Raw genomic sequence first — 17,201 nt, 5'->3', positions numbered from 1 at the left:
TGAGAGCCTTTTATCCATTTCTAAATTAATACATTTACACCCGATTCGTTATTCGTAACTTGCTCCGCCATAACGTAAACTCCGATCGTCTTATAAGATCTCCGTCTCTCTATTGGCTGAGTAACTCACCACAAGCGGACCCAACCTCCAATCCAAAAATTGAAGTTTCGTACATTTTTTAAGGGGGGTGGAATTTTTTTAGTGAGACCCAGCTTTCCGCGGCTGATGTTAGTTGGCGCCGAGAAAAAATGTTAGTAGTTCAACTACCGTTTACTCTACAGTAAATACATTCGGCCTAGCCTTGGGATATCAAGTTTTAGGAACACTCGAGATGAGACGTTCGTTAGAGAGAACCTGACACACAATACCCTCATTCCTAGGCTGGAAAGCTATGTCCTTTTAGATCATCTCCTTTTGGGAAAATCTATAGCTTGCCCCCAAGCGTAATTCACTAAATGAACGAGTGCTTCATTAGGATGTTCTGCTCCCCGTCCCGTTAATAAATGCTAAAGTGGAATCTCCTAACGTCTCTATCTTCCCATTCCCATTCCCTTCGCTAAGCCTCGGTCCAAGATTTTTGTCGACGTTTTTAATATTTATTAACTGACCAAACTTTCCCAGAGTTCATTTTCAGCCTAAGATTTTTAAACTAGTTGACGTTAATTATTGTCAAACTAATTAACAGTTTAATAAATTGACAGCTTTTTTTTGACGTTAGCTTTATTGGGGGGGGGCGAATTTCATGACCTCTGACCTTGAAATTAGTTAGGTTTAAACAAAACCAAGACCAGTTGGTGAAATTATGTCACTTTTAGAATTATTTTGATGATTTATACAAATTTTTTGTTTCGTTAAGCCTTGGTGATCATTCTGAGAGAACAGTTTGACATCTGACCTCCTGAATTTTGCAAAGAATTATTAAATGAATTGAGTACAAATAATTGGAGAGGTACAATTAACACTGCAGTAACATAATCGTTAATATTGTACAAACACATCAATTGAAATATTCATTATCATTCAAGCTAAGATGACTGCATGCATTTCCCCATGAAGTCTTTCGTACAGCCGAGTGGTTTCCCCCCTTCGTTTAGCCTAAATCATTTTAAACCAAAAGACCGGACGTTAATAAGATAGTCCTTGAGAAATTCTTATTTATCAAGGTATGGAAGAAAGATTCGAGTTCGTGGATAAGCTTAGAAGAACAAAGGGTTCGTACACCTTCCCCGCCCACCTCCTTCCTTCCTTGGAGGTTACCACCGTTAAGATGGTACTACACCCTATTCCCTTTAGGGTGGAGATTCCACTTTCTCTTATATAAAGCTCCGTCGACGTTAAGACGTCGATAATTTTTCTCCCCTTCTTTTAGTACCTTTCAAAACTCTCTCGAGTGTGACGTAGACACGATATAAAAACAACTCCAACAAAAATCCCTCAAGGAATTTGAACATGAACGCTTTTTAAAAAGTTCAAAGCCCAAAATAACTAGGCCTAACTTTCCTCATTTATTTGGTAAAATTTAGACCCACAAATTATCTATTATTTACAGCTCTATTGTTGTTAAAGCTGGATCATCTAAGCATGTGACAATTAAACGTGATTTGAAACCCACCTTATATCCTTTAAGCCTAATATGAAACCCACTTTTATCCTTTAAGCCTAATATGAAACCCACTTTTATCCTTTAAGCCTAATATGAAACCCACTTTTATCCTTTAAGCCTAATATGAAACCCACTTTTATCCTTTAAGCCTAATATGAAACCCGCCTTCTATAGCTTAAGCCTAATTTCAAACTTACCCCATATCCCTTAAGCCTAATTTTAAAACCCCCTTAAAGCCTTAAGCCTAATTTTAAAACCCCCTTAAAGCCTTAAGCCTAATTTTAAAACCCCCTTAAAGCCTTAAGCCTAATTTTAAAACCCCCTTAAAGCCTTAAGCCTAATTTTAAAACCCCCTTAAAGCCTTAAGCCTAATTTTAAAACCCCCTTAAAGCCTTAAGCCTAATTTTAAAACCCCCTTAAAGCCTTAAGCCTAATTTTAAAACCCCCTTAAAGCCTTAAGCCTAAATTGAAAACCGCCTTAAGCCTAATTTGAACAATACAACTTCACGCGCCCGATGGAAACCAAAACAAAAATTACATCTTGAATCTTTATCTTGACCCCGTTTGACCTGGGGTAAGACTAATATTTGACCTAATATCGCTAGCAGCAATCCATCCCATCCACCGGAAAAACATTACTGGTCAGTAAACTGGTTCAATAAGCTATATTTCCTCTCTCGTAATCTTTCCCGCCTTTTTTTTCCGCGATGCTCTGTTCGATTTTTCCAATACCATCACCAACTCCATCACCACAATGGCATCCGGATCCATTCAACCCTTATCAAAATTTCCTAACAAAAGCTACAATTCCCCGAAGGTTGGGGCCCCTACACTTGCTCAAATAGCAGACCATAATATCTCCAGAGCTTTACCTTTCATCGTCTGCGTAAAGGGTCCCATCGTTAAGCCTAACTGCTATTTTTAAAAATATTTTCAGTGAAAAGGCCCCAAATTCAGAATTTCTTTAATAGCTTCCGGCTCACTTTGAGTTTGGTTTAATTATATTTTCAGTGTACCTTACCGTTACTCCGCCCCCCTTACGTAAAGTTTTAAAGTGGTAGTAAAAGCTATAAGAATTAAAGGGATAATATGGTGTAATTTCGACTATCACATTCCGAGAAAGACAGTTGTGATGTCGTAACTCCTTTAAGGTATTTGATAGGGCCAAAGGGGATATGGTTTTACATTGGCTGACACTTTAGATTTAAAAACTAGGACTTTTATTGTAATATAAGTTTTTAATTTATGTTTTTTTCTTCATAACAGTTTAGAATTCTTATTCTTTCACGTATTTCGACCCAGCCCCGATGTTAATTACTGTAATTTTCTCCCCATAACAAATACACGCTTTTTACCGACAAAAAATACTAATTAATGGATTGTCTTAAAGGTTCTTATTAAAGAACGATTAATAACGTATTTGTTTAAATTTTAAGAACACTTATGAAAAATGACTTCATTTTTTAATGATACTCGCACGTTTTTCTAACGAAATTACAACCCAATAAAGTTCTAAGTAGTTTTTCTGCTTTGAACTCTATTCGTTGGGATCGACGGGCCCTATACACCACGGACGTGACAATTTATTAATTTTTAAAGCACGAGGAATTTCAAAATTCAAAAGCAAAGGCTTAACAAAAGCGCGCAAAACTCGAAATATTCAAAAGAATTAGGCTTAACGAAGGCGCGGGAAATTAATAAATTCAAAAACAAAAGGCTTAACGAAAGAGAACAAAAATAAAAAATTCAAAAACAATTAGGCCTAAAGGATTTTTTTTTAAATTTGTACGATAGCGTCCATTGTCTTAGCTTCAAGGGACTACTTCTCTACTACTTCAGTACAAAAATGTTGTCCAAAACTTATTTTCAAACAGTAAATGCAATCAAAGGTAAATACAGTAACAGGTCCCTCGTAAAATGCGCAACAGTGACCTCGCAACTGAGAGAGTAAACCACAAAATCTTAAGTGGCGAAAAACTCGTTAAAAGTTCTGTATATATAAAACGTTTACCAAATTATCGATACATCAGGATATTTCTGGAGGTTGAAAACCATAAGAGCTAAAATATATTTGTAATTCAAAATCAAGAACTCTATATAAATTCCTCGCGGGTGACTTGTTCCAAATTTAACCGAGCGTGTACTTGTAATTACTCTCTATCTCTCTCTCCACCTCCTTCTATGTCTTTCTCTTTTCGCCAATAAAAATCTACCTGGTTGAGATCAACCGGTTATGACAATAATTCAAGGTGTTGGACAACAACACCTTTATAAATAACTTTCAAAATATTGTTCAAATTTGACGTCTAAGATTGGATATTTTTAAATAGTTGAAAAATTTATAAAATTAAATGGCTACCAAATTACCAGTGCAGTTGAAGGCATATCTACAGTCTTTGTTATCCACATATAATCAATCGAATGTTTCCTCTTAAGAAATCAAGATGGTGAATCAACACCAGACCCCATTTTAACCCCCGACTTTAGAACAGGGTCTACCAACATTTATGATGAGAAAACTCTAACATCAATTGTAAAACGTATGGGAAAGTGTCCTATCTCCCGAATTATCCCCCCAAAAATGGTTAACTCCGGTATTATAAAAAAGTGAAAATTCCAGATGCCGCTTGATTTTTTTAACTCGAAACACGATCTGAATCGGATATAATTAAGAACAGATTGTAAATTACCAACGAACGAAGACTGAGATATTTAGTATCGTTCAATCACTCGCTAACGAAAGGTGCGCGCCTTCGATTTCTTTTAAACAATTTAAGAAGGCCGGGAATCTATCGGGTCACGTTCTCGAAATTAACGTAAATTTTTTCTGTGTAATGTCGACAAGGCCGCTCGGCTGTGGTCAGCTCCCGTATTATTAAAAAGGAACCACTGTATATTTATTTTTGACAAGATGGACTGGTGTGTAATTTTCTTCAATTACGAAGTAGTTAATTGGGTGTTTTGCTTTTCAATTATAAATACCTGATTAATTATTTATGGTGTTTTAGTGACAGCTACGGATTAAAATAGATTAGATTCCAAGCTTAAAAATGCGATAAAAATGGTCCAAATCGTATGAAAATTAAGGAAGTTTTGTTTTTATATTCCTAGAGTCCTTAGAGGTTAATTAGAAACATTAGCTTAATTATGATGTTTCAGATATTAATTATAAATGAGCGGATTCAGAGCTTGAAAATGAGATAAAAATGTTCAAAATCTGACGAAAATTAACTGAGTTATATTTATTTTTGTTTCCAGGGGTCCTCCGAGGTTCTTGTGGTACAAGGCCCTCCGTCGTATCCGAGATTCAAGCTACTTGGGTGATCCTGGAGGTCCAGGGGACATATACGCCGGTATCCCCTCTATCCAACTTCATCCACCACCCAAGGACAAACAGGGTTTAAGCGGTCAAGTACCGACGGTCAGTTTCGCCGTCGATAACAATCATCAACACATGCCAGACACCAGGAGTCATGACGATTCTCAGACATCGTCCAGGGAGCTCTTGGGGTCGTGCGGAGACGCTGGCTCTGTCAGTAGTCCGGCCCGATCCTGGAATAAGTCCAGCACGGGAACCTTGCCGTCCGTGGCCATTTCCGTCAATCCTTCCAACGCGGACGCCAAGAGTAGTCCCGGATCTACTTCGTCCACCACGGCCATATGTCGACGCAATAGGTTAAGAAGGTGAGGTTAATTTTTTGTCTTTGGCACAAGCTTAACCAGAAACAGATATAATCGATACTGGGAAGCTATTTCACCCCGCTGTGTAAGGATGAAGTGGGCGGGTACTCTAGTAACTTAAGTTCATGACGTTTAGATCATAACGACATCAACAAAATGATACGATACAAACTCTTCCCACGTCTCAAAGTATCATCCATGTCACCATAACGAATTCTAATATCGCTTGTATGTACGCTATCCCTGCTCAACTGATAACATCCTTGTTTGATATCAAAAAAAAAATAACCCCAACAAAAAAAAACATTGTTGTCGACTCTTATCTGTTTGTTTCAAGTGCGTCAAGTCGTTCAAACTGTCTTCGCTTCATTTCAAAGGGGTTTCTTTAACATTTCAGGTTGTCTACGATGCGGCGAAATGTCGAGGAACAAGTTGGCGAGGCGAGTGCCGAAGATCAAGACTTTTCAAGTCGTAGGTCATCCGGTGTGGTCAAACGCGGCGTTATCATTCCCGTCTTGTCTAATTCGTTCAAAGACGAGCATTTAGAGAAAGCGTACCAACGTTACTCTCATAGGCAGCGACAAAAATCGTTAATTATCGTCAACATTATTGACATGGTTTTAAAACTCTCGTTGTTCGCGTCGTATATGTTGTTAGACAAAGCTACATTACCGTCACCGGCGTTCGAAGAAAATTGCGTGTGGTTAGTCATGAATATTATTATGTGTGTCTTAACCCTCTGGAAATGTTTCGCCAATAATTACTTACATTGGGGAGCCATCGTTACTTGGATTATACTTAATTTACAAGGTAAGTTAGAACTACTTAACAATATAATACCAGGGGTAGATTTAATTTTAGAAGTAGGAATGGAGAACAGAGTAATGTGGGCGCACGTCAAAGTCCCGGACCCCCTTCCACGGGATGGGGGGTATGAAGGAAGAGGCGGGTTATAGCGACAGAGGTAAAAAGGAATTACGTCACTATTTTTCGCCGTCCCCGTCAGCGACGTCATTAAAACGTAGTTTAAGTGAGCACCCAATAAGATAACTTAAACTTTTCGTTACGTGTTGGAGGAAGGGGCTCTATACTGGGTCGTCTATGAGCCGGAGAGAAGTAAATTCTAACCGTTAGACTCCATGCCTACTTCTAAAATTAAATCTATCTCTGATAATATAATACATAATTTAAACCAAAGGCAAATAAAAATGACAAAGTCAGTAAGTAGGGAGAGCGTAAGGGTACCGTGGATTAAATTTGTTTAAAAATTTCGTATTAAATTCGAATCCATCCTCTGAAACCCACCAAGTCAATCTTTGAGGACTAAAATAAACTCTGAATAGAAAGGGTTATCCATACAGGTAAGATCAGAGACACGATACACATAGAACTGAATTCGTTTTCAATAAACCGAAAGTCCGAAACGATCGTGCGTGCGTCGATATATCTTTGCGGCTTTTCAAAAACTAGATTTCATTTCAAACCCAAAAAGATCCGATTTCGAACTAAGCCCAACCCGAATTTGCTTCGCAAAATTAAGCTACGGTTTCACTTTGTACTATAGTAATTCTTGGCAAAGTCAACATACGTTTTTCTCTCCCAGAATTTCACGATTGAAAAAGCGTGTTTTTCAGTTAGTATCTTTCAATTGATATACGGTATAAAACATGGTCCTCGAGTTTATTTGAGTTCCAAAGTTCGTATCGATACAGGGTGTAACAAAAAGGGTAGTTATATAACCGAAGTACATGAGTGGGATGGTTCTAAGGGAAATCAATTCTGAGTGGAAAATTTATGTAACTTCTATGACCGATTTTGCACAAGGGACACCGTATACAACTTGCGTTTGGAGCCTTTTAAGGATGACCCCTTATGTAAATAGTATTTTCTGTTCAATTTCTTACTCAAACTTAAGGGGTCGTCCGTAAAACACTATGAAAAATCGTTACATCGGGGTGGACAGCGAGGTGGACAGATATAAGAAGCTAATGGAGTCCACTGTAATAAGCGAATATTCGGTATTCAACAAGTACAGCGTGTCACTAGCAACCTTATAAGAAAGATAATACTAATAATTTCAATATTCAGAGGAGAATTGGGGTATATTCAAAGACTTATTGAATAAGATAATTCTAAAATTGAATTCATTTTATAAAGGAAATGGAAGTTTCGGTGTGGATTTTGCAAATTCCGGTTTGATAGACAGAGCCGAGAGGAATGGACCAGCCGTTTGGCATATCTTATTCGTGGTCTTCGTCACTTACGCGATGTTACCATTGCCTCTCAAACTCTGCGTCGTTTTTGGTTCCCTAAGTTCCGTCGTTCATCTAGCCCTAACTTGCATCTTTACCTTCGAGAAAGACGGTTTCGTACACAAGGTAAGCAATTTTTGGCTCAATTCTTTAACTTTATCCTAACCGTAAACAAACTAAGTTATACAAATGGAAAGTTATACAATCGGTTACGTCTCAACTGTCTACAACTTCCGGAAATTGTTTGCGAGGTCCACGTTTCCGGAAGTTAACTTAGAACTAAATAAATCTGAAGTGGTTTTATAGTTAGTTTGTTACCTAGGAACTTAGACGTCAGCTTAATTTAAGAATAGATAATTTAGGGTGAGGTTCGTGATTTTACCAGAATTTCCAGAAATAGAATCAAAAGCTAAGATTAAAACAATTTTCTTTTTCATTCTCTTGAATTGGTACGATTCCCCTTAGCCAGGAATACATACAGGCAGAAGGGGATAATAGAAGAAGGATGACACTCTGTATCCTCCCTATGCTTTAGTTTTGTAACGTCATTCTTCCTAGGCTCCCCCTTTTAGTTTGCTTTCCCGCTCATTAAACTACAAATGGGCATCGCACCATAAGGTGAATTCTATAGTTGTTTGGCACTAAATCCCCAGCAATCATTCCACAAACATCGTCTTGGTGTGGGACAAAAATGCACAAGCGCGTCCTGCCAAATATTTAAGCGCTAATAGAGCAATGATGAGGGAACTATTTATCGCGTATGTGATTCGGTTTAGTAACCTTGCTCTAAATGTTCCGATGTTGGGAAGAGTGACGTTACACTTACCCCGCTTTGTGGTACACTTCTCTCGAAGAGAAGTATTATATACTTCTGATACAGGCAATAGGAACCATTGTGTACGTGCCATTTTCTCTCAACGTATCTAAGCGGATGTTGTGGGAGGAGCTATCTAGACTAATCATTATTGATAACGAATTATCTATATGCATCTTGCGCGCGCGTTGCTACCAACCAATGAAATAACGGTTTAGAAAGACGTCGTCAGAATTATTAACAGGCGTGACGCGATAGTAAGTTCTTAAGCCCGGCCCACAAAACCCGCATATAGAAATTAACCAAGGGCATATATGGGTATACACAATGATTCCAATTAGTTGTATGTATTCCTAGCTATACCTAGTAAATTGTCTTTATAGAAAAGGGGTGCTGGAGGGTTTGGCGCACCACTCCGCCATCTTCGATAAAACGGGGATGTCACCGACAACTTCTTTCTAGAACTAACGTAAATTTTGCAAGACGCCGAAACCGCTCGCGACAAAGTTGCAAAAACGCCTAGAACCTTGTGAGATATGACTCCCGAACCAAATGCGGACAAATAATTTCACACTAGGACAAATAGGTTAAAAAAATCAGCGTAACTTAGCAGCAATTTTACAACAGTCAACGCAATAGTACTATCATCCTATAATATAGGGGTTCTCCTTCTACCCACGACGATGCGTTTCCTTGTTCGAGGAACAGTTTTGCATTAACCAACTATTCTCCCAGTTATTACATTCCCCATAGTGTTAAAAAGATGCGCGATGCAAGTCGACGTAGACATGAATGGATCAGTTGAATTAAGTAGTACGTTCTTGGGGATTGTTTATTTGTCTACGTTTAAAGTATTGCCTTTTACTGGAAGGGGGTGGAGAGAAGGACATTGTAAGGTCAAACAATAAAGAAACAGTCTGACACACCTGTCGTTGTCATAGCAACAAGAGACTTATTTTCCGTTATATCCGACTTGACTTTTCACAACCGGAACTCGCTTTGGCTACAACCGAACTCCCCCGCGACCGTCAAAAAGAGATGGAACAGATGGATATAAAGAAATCTTATAAATAACGCCCAAAACTTAAACCCAAAATGCTCCGCAGAGATTTCCAAATGAAAAATACTATCTACTTAGATTTAAATTTATGCGATATTTAAAATTGTCTAAAATCAGAACTAATTCGGAAGAGAACTGGCTAGATTCGTTTGCCTTGAAATGGGATCTTGAAAACCAAACTTTTAAATTATAATTAGTTACATTTTGTAGTTTTAAATGATAATGGGGCCTTGGTTTTATTAATCAAAGGGATAGTAAAGTGTAAGTATTATTGAATATTGCATTCAAATGTTTTTAATATGGGACAGAAGTAAGTCCTTGTTGTAGCCCCATTTCTTATACATTTCCAAGATGATAACTTACACTTGGTGTTACAAAAAATTACTGCTTAAGCAATTAAGCCATAAGGAATGCAGTTAAGAAAAATGTATCACCCTGGATTAATTTTGTGATGCTCAGTTAAACCCTACGCACAATACCATTTCTACAAGGATCCTGATGACTGGATGAAGTCCATTTGGTCCAGAGAATCCCGCGTTGACCACGGACACTCGCGGCGTACTTAAATCGCAAATCCAGTTAACTAAAAACGCACTAAGTTCAAGCCGAACATGCGAAAAAAATAATTTTAGAAATAAAATAGCTCTGTAGTTGGTTGAATAAAAGATAGGTCAAAAATTGGCCTAAGATAACGTTATTACGATTATCTTGAGCTAAAAATTACGAAGAGCTACTAAGAATGCTGTCATGACGTCACATTATTTCGGGTCTACTTGCGTTAATCAAAAAATAAAGACTGAAAACCACTTTTCTGGATTTTCTTTTTTTAGAAGGAAAAGTATTCGAAAAAATCACTGTTTAGGAGGATTTATAGGTGTTTTGATCTTTTCGACTGGTTTTAAAGAAAATCCAACGCAGTATATTTCTTATACTTTTTATGGGGTGAAAAATACTTAGAAGCTGTCAAAAAAGATGATATTATAAAGTTTTTATTGAATCAAATGAAATAAGAGTTTGACAAAAGCAAAGTTTGTCCCAATGGAGATTTGGCCATAATACTAGTCGCACATTCATCGTTTATATTCATCTATACTTGTACCTGAGCCAATAGGGATAAACACCCTCCAAGGAGCAATATTAATGGTTAAATTAAGAGTTGCCAGTAAATTATCTTCACTCATAACCGGCCCGGAATTCAAAACCATTTATCGAGGAAACAAACCCTTGATTTCTTAAAAAAAATTATCAATGAGAAGTGTGTATCATACTTATTACTACTAAGTTACTTATACTAAAAGCATATTCTGGCCCTTTCTGGGTTCTCTAACGCACCCTTCCCTAAGAATATTTTACTTTTCTGACGGCACATTAGTGTCCCTAGCCCCTAATAGATTTTATAAAATTTATGATGAAGTCTTCATTTTATTTAGTAAAATCCTTTCAGCTCTCTTTCCCTAAACTATTTAGTAAAATTCAGAGATCTTTCTAAAATAGTCTCCCTTTTCAAAAAGGAATACATAGAGCTACTAAGAATAATTGTGCCACCATATATCCCGGGTTGATTTCCACTCGGGGTTTGTGGGTATACCGGGCTTGAGAACTTACAATCCGTCACACCTCATAATTCTAATGTCTTTCTAACTAATTTTATTGGTTGGTAGCGGGCGCAAGGTTCAACGCGCAGGTAAAATTGGTCACACATAACTTGATTAGTCTAGCTAGCTCCTCCCACAAATCCGCCTAGATACATGGGAAAATGGTTTTTACGTACACCATCATTCCTGTTAGCTGTATGTATTCCTAAATAGACTTATGTTGGAATAATTTCTTTCGACAGGTTGTGACGAACGCTCTTCTCTATCTGTGTATCAATTTTGTCAGTTTATATACGAAATACCTGACGGACAGAGCCCAAAGGAACGCCTTTCTTGAAACTAGAAGATCAATCGAAACCAGATACAAAATTGAGAAAGAAAATGAGAAACAAGTAAGAGAAACACCGACCGTCTTCATTTTTAAATGCAATTCAAAGAATCAAAGGAAATTGTATAAACTATTCCGAGGTGATAGAGAGGAATTTACCTTGATTAATTAAAAGCAATTAATAGTTTCAAACGTAAAAACAACGTATATCAAACTCGTTCAAATTTAATTGGAGGTAGCTGCGAATCAATTTTACTTTAAAGTCAATTTGACAAAATTTTTCAAATTAATTCCGTGTAATGTTTGCTATTTAAATTGCTTTTAATTCCAAAATCCAAATTTATTCGCTATTCGAGGAGCTGAACTGTTTGCCGAAGAGCTCATTTAGTACCAACTGCAAATAGAAAAAAATCAATAATAGAAAGTGAGCTTGACACTGGCAATAGTTGTTCCTAGGCGGATCACGTGTCGTCTACTTGGGTCTTGGAAGAGGGAAAAGTTTGATTCTGGTGCAGCAATCATCCTCTATAGCGGTAGCTAACACGAGAGGGACCTTCCCACGCATGGGCGTGGTAAAATTTACCTCATAGCACCGCGGTTTTAGCTTGAGCATAAGCTTTAGGCGCCACCTGGTTTTAGCAACAAGAACTTCTATTTATACGTGACTAAGCTAGTATAATTATTTCCACCGAAAGGTGGAGGGTTGCGCTAAATGATGCCCAACCTCTAAAAGCATGCTTTGACTTTTAAATAGCCACACTCCAGTATCAAACTTCCCTTCTCCAAGGCACTATACTTCCATACTTTCTGTTTTTCCTATTTGCCATTGTTAAAGCCCCAATTCAAATGTCCTTTCACTATCAAAACTTAAATGATTCAAATTGGGCTGGGTTTAAAATTTCGCCTGTCAAAATATAGTAGCTTTACAATCTAAATTATAAGTTTTCCATGATGTTATACATCAAATCAAAATTCCTTCAGGCAATAATTGATTCTCTAAGACAAACAAAACTCCCATTGTTTATTTTGTACAGGAAAGACTACTCTTGTCGGTTCTACCAAGATTCGTCGCTTTAGAAATCATCTCGGACATTGCTAAAGAAGACGTGGACCACGGCAAAATTCTCACGGTTCAATTTCATAGAATATATATTCATTGTTATAAAGACGTTAGGTTGGTGGAACATATCTTATAAACTTATGGCTATATATATATAAGCTGAATTTTGATTGGCTCTATTTAATTACTTCCCCTTTACAATATTTTTCAGTATTTTATTCGCGGATATTCAAGGTTTTACGGCATTGGCCAGTCAATGTTCGGCTCAAGAATTAGTCAAAGTTTTAAATGACCTATTCGCCCGTTTCGACAGATTGGCGAATGTGAGTACGTATTTTTTAATTTTTAGAAATAAGCTTGAGCTTACACTTAAATAGATTAACGGGTTAATTAAGCGTTGAAACAAGTTGATTCTATTAATTTTAATAAGCTCAAAAACGTTAAGTTAAAGATATTGGGCCTATTTTGCTTTTTTCCCGCAAAAATCGACCAGCGCTCTCATTGGTCAAAGTTTCAGCCAATCACGGATGGTAACGGAAAAAAGCGGGGAAAAGTTTTAAAATTATAAAATCAGGGACATGATTTCGCTTAAGCCTTGGCAAAAACACAAAGAAATCGCATTCCTTTATCTCCTGGTTCTTAAAGCGAGTAAAATCAACTTGTTTCACGTTTTAATTCACCCTTTAAAGGACAACTAAGCCTTAAAGGGGCTGACCCCCCCCTTCCTCAATAAGGAAGATCGTCATTCGCCCCACGCTCTAACATGCCCTTAAGATTGGTGAAGATTTAGCGTCCATTAGGGCGCGAAAACAAGACAAAGCCCTCGAGACTGTCCTCGGGTTTCCAAGAGAAACAACTTCAAAAAGACATAGAGATATGTAAATAGGAAGTGGAATAGGTCAAAAATACTTATATGAAAGTTTCTATAACACTAAAGAGGCTTAAATATACTAGGATTAAGTTCATTTGAGGGGCTATTCACTACACTCAAAATTAAAACAATATTATGACTTATCAGGGAGAGATTTAATTTTAGAAGAAAGAATGGAGGACAGAGTTATGTGGGCGCGCGTCAAAGTCCCGGACCCCCTACCCCGGTACGGAGGGGTATGAAAGAAGAGACGAGTCATAGCGACAGAGGTGAAAAGGAATTACGTATTTTTCGCGGTCCCCGTCAGCAACGTCATCAAAACGTAGATTAAGTGAGCCAATAAGATAATTTAAACTTTTCGTTACGTGTTGGTGGGAGGGGCTCTATACTGGGTGGTCTATGAGTCGGACTGAAGTAAATACTAAACGTTCTCCATTCCTACTTCTAAAATTAAATCTATACCTGGACTTATAAATTAAATTTCGAAGTTAGCACAAATCTTATTTTTCTCTTTGATATTGTATACCGTTCTGCAGTTCTGTTTGCAACAAGGACAAAGAAATCCCTCTACAATTTTTCCTAGATATCCCCTATAGGGTTTAAGATTAAGATCACGTGATCATACCCTCGATTTAAGGCAAAGGCGGGTGAAAATTTAATTTGGTCGGTCTTTATTTAACATTTATCGAAACAGGAGAATCACTGCCTAAGAATTAAGCTGCTAGGAGATTGTTATTATTGCGTCAGCGGATTACCGGAGGCCCGGCCCGACCACGCTCATTGCTGCGTTGAAATGGGACTCCATATGATTCAAGTCATTAAGTAAATAACCATTAAGGCTAGGATGGGGAAACCCGAAAGATATAGATTAAATAATCCCGTATTTCTATTTTTATCCTCTTAGGATCGTTCGTTCTAGGGCGGGAGTTAATTTAAATATGAGAATTGGAATTCACAGCGGCTCCGTTCTCTGCGGAGTATTAGGTCTTCATAAATGGCAATTCGATGTTTGGTCAAACGATGTTACCTTGGCTAATCACATGGAATCCGGTGGAATTCCAGGGTATGTTGTTCTAGCGGAAGGTTACAGTTAAGCCTAAATTAGAATGAAATTAGGCCTAACTTAAAAATCTACTTAAGCCTATTTGAATATTTCTGAATTACGTTTGGGCCAGATAAGACTTCAAGTTCAACCTTCCCCTCTTCGAAAATGCGCTAATTTAGTGTTATGTTTAGGTTAGGTTAGGTTAGGTAATGTTCAAAATATGTTTGGTCAGGTTGTGCACCTGCTAAGCCTAGATTTTAATGGTTTAGTTGTGTTGTGTAGGGTTTCTTGTATTACTTAGCCAGTGGTTTTCGTTTACTAGCCGAAGCCAGACTTAACTAAAGCGTCTACGTAGGCCTAAATTTTAGTAACTCTGATTGAAGTTATGAACTTAGACGGATACGTAAGCCTAAATTTGAATAATTCTGAAACTAAAAGGGATAGTAGCAGGATGCGTTTTCGGAAGCAATGTAATTCTATCTTTCAGACAACAAGGTTTTCAAGCTCTTTACTAGCCCTTTAACTCGTGAATTGGTTAGAACTCCAAATTTGAGAATCGTAGGAGAAATTTAACAATCTAATAAGATATAAACCATCCGCCATGAATTTCGAGCATCTCGCTTGGAAACATTTTAATTAAATTTAATCTAATTTCATCTTATCTTCCGCCCCAGTATTTAACACTCTAAATTGCAAGCTGAACGCGTCAATTTGATGGAAAAGGTTTCGAACTTAATCCTTGACTTATTTCACGCTTTTTTTATTTATTTAAAGTCGAGTTCACATTTCAAAAGCGACTTTGGATTATTTGGGCGGAACTTACGATGTTGAAAAAGGTTTTGGTGAAACGAGGGACGCTTATCTCAGGGAACACGGCGTTGAGACTTATTTGATCAAGAAAACTGAACCCAGTCAACCCAAAAAAGTGAGTACTGCAACTGCATGCACCTCTTCAAATTTATAATGATACTGGGAAAATATGCAGGGTTTAAGAGATGAGATTAACACTTATTTTGCGTCGTTAAATCATTCTCGGTGTTATGATTCTGACGTTTAATGCATACACCTTATAGGAATATTCGTTCTACCATATATCCCACGTTATAGATTATTCGCAAGGTAAAATTCGTCATCATATTTGATGATTAGTCTTGCTCCTCCCACAAAATCCGCATAGATACGTTGAGTACACAATTATTCCTAGTAGCTGTATGTATTCCTGATATTCTTAATAATATTCTTATTGAAGTGAAGAACCCCTCGGAAACTATTTTATAAAGCAAAGCCTTGGGGTGGTAAAAACCACAGCCAAAAGTTTTTTAAACAATTAAATTAAAACAAAAGAAAAATATGAACTATTTTGATAAAGTTCGCGCAAGTACTTCCGCTTTAGTGTAAATATAACATTATCAAAGCTTAGATGCATTTCAGCGCTCTGTACACTCGAAATACCCCGTAAAGGAAATTTTCTAGGCGGAATTACGTCGTATATAAAATCAACGAAGTGGCTTTAGCTAACTTAATTAAACGATAAAGTCCCCTTTGGTTTCTCCAGCGTATTTATTTTTTCAGTTCTTCCTAGCCATTTCTTATTTGCATGGTTTTCAAACAACCAAAAGAACTCGGAACAGAAAAAAATGTGCCCGTAGGAATTTATTCATATTTTCATAAGTTACATAATAACGATAAGTATGATATGTGCTTCCCATTTCAGTAGTGCTAACTTTATAACAAGCTGGGTCGGTAAAAAAATCAATTTAGTCGTTTACTTATTTTTGTTACGTAACTTATGATATTTAGTTTTTCGGGGTAAACTTTTGTTTAATAAATTTTTGGGACATATACAGTGTTTTGGTTCGCCTTGAACTAATTTTGGAGCTAAACTAATTAGTTATTAATATAATTAATTTTCCATTGTTAATTAACTAGAATATCCCAAAGCAGTTTTGATCTTAGAAAATTAGCTATTTCCCTAGAAGGGATTTCTACTTCAGTAGAAACTGATTACTAAACTTAATTTGTTCTTCAGAGTTACAGGACGGACTTTTTATTTACAAAGAGGACCAGAAATGAATAAAAAAAATTATTCTCGCGACTAAATTAGCATAAATTATGATTGCAGTGAGCTTAGGGGAATGCAGTATTTACTTCCCCTCCCCGTTCGCCTACTCTTAAACAGAGATTATGACCTTGATATACCACGAAACCATACAGATCCTAATCTAAGTCTCCCTAGAGTGTCTAGCTTTGAAAAGCGATTACTGAATGACCCGTTGAGATACTAATCATAATTTTCTTGCATATTTTTGAACGTGAAGGAAGAAATCACTCTCCCAGTTTTCACATCCCTTATTGGATTTATAATATCCATGGTTATAGACACTCTTTAGACAAAAAAAAATAGGCCTATTTGCTTCTTTTTAACTAATCCCTAAGAATCCCTGATCGCTGGGTGTAAAAGTACCACGATAAAACCCCAGACTAAGAGCCTCGTACCAATTTACTTAAAGGCTTAGCGTAGATCTATTTGACGGGTCCTCCGGAAATGGTCATGATCCGCCGACCTTGGTCGCGTAATAACCGTCATGACGGTCATAAAAATAAAAACCCCCTCATCCTTCTTCAAGGTCAAATTGTTTTTCCTATTTGTCTTATAGATAAGACACCGGCCAAGATATTCGAGCCACGATAGTACAGCTACCAGAGACACTAGAAATAACAGTACGGCCAGTCAGGGTTTAACATCCGATGGTACGTCTACATCGGGGACAAGTTCAACGTACGGTGAAGAGGATCCTAATGCGGAATGGACACCGGAAATACCTTTTGAAAACGTAAGTGGTGGTTTCATTTTGGGGTTTTTTGAAAACCATTTTCCATTCGATATAGGCC

The 17,201-nt window shown here is 37.3% G+C and overlaps 1 protein-coding gene across 1 annotated transcript in view; it reads left to right on the top strand.

Moving 5' to 3' along the window:
• The window catches only part of LOC149718265 (adenylate cyclase type 8-like), a 50,288-nt gene that overhangs the window by 29,252 nt on the left and 3,835 nt on the right, over window positions 1-17,201 (top strand). The window contains exons 2-11 of the mRNA XM_089838990.1: window positions 4,862-5,287; window positions 5,682-6,094; window positions 7,442-7,662; window positions 11,248-11,397; window positions 12,368-12,507; window positions 12,605-12,716; window positions 13,959-14,086; window positions 14,169-14,327; window positions 15,084-15,234; window positions 16,967-17,143. Coding sequence (XP_089695116.1) covers window positions 5,058-5,287; window positions 5,682-6,094; window positions 7,442-7,662; window positions 11,248-11,397; window positions 12,368-12,507; window positions 12,605-12,716; window positions 13,959-14,086; window positions 14,169-14,327; window positions 15,084-15,234; window positions 16,967-17,143 — 1,881 coding nt within the window. The 5' untranslated portion in view covers window positions 4,862-5,057. The remainder of the gene's footprint in view (window positions 1-4,861; window positions 5,288-5,681; window positions 6,095-7,441; window positions 7,663-11,247; window positions 11,398-12,367; window positions 12,508-12,604; window positions 12,717-13,958; window positions 14,087-14,168; window positions 14,328-15,083; window positions 15,235-16,966; window positions 17,144-17,201) is intronic.

This window comes from Phalangium opilio, unplaced genomic scaffold (genome assembly GCF_054372755.1).
Source record: "Phalangium opilio isolate 3A_F unplaced genomic scaffold, DU_Popi_V2 ptg000002l_1, whole genome shotgun sequence".
Taxonomy (NCBI): Eukaryota; Metazoa; Arthropoda; class Arachnida; order Opiliones; family Phalangiidae; genus Phalangium; species Phalangium opilio.
Note: the sequence above shows the minus strand (reverse complement) of the source record. Positions and strands in the feature narration are given on the sequence as shown.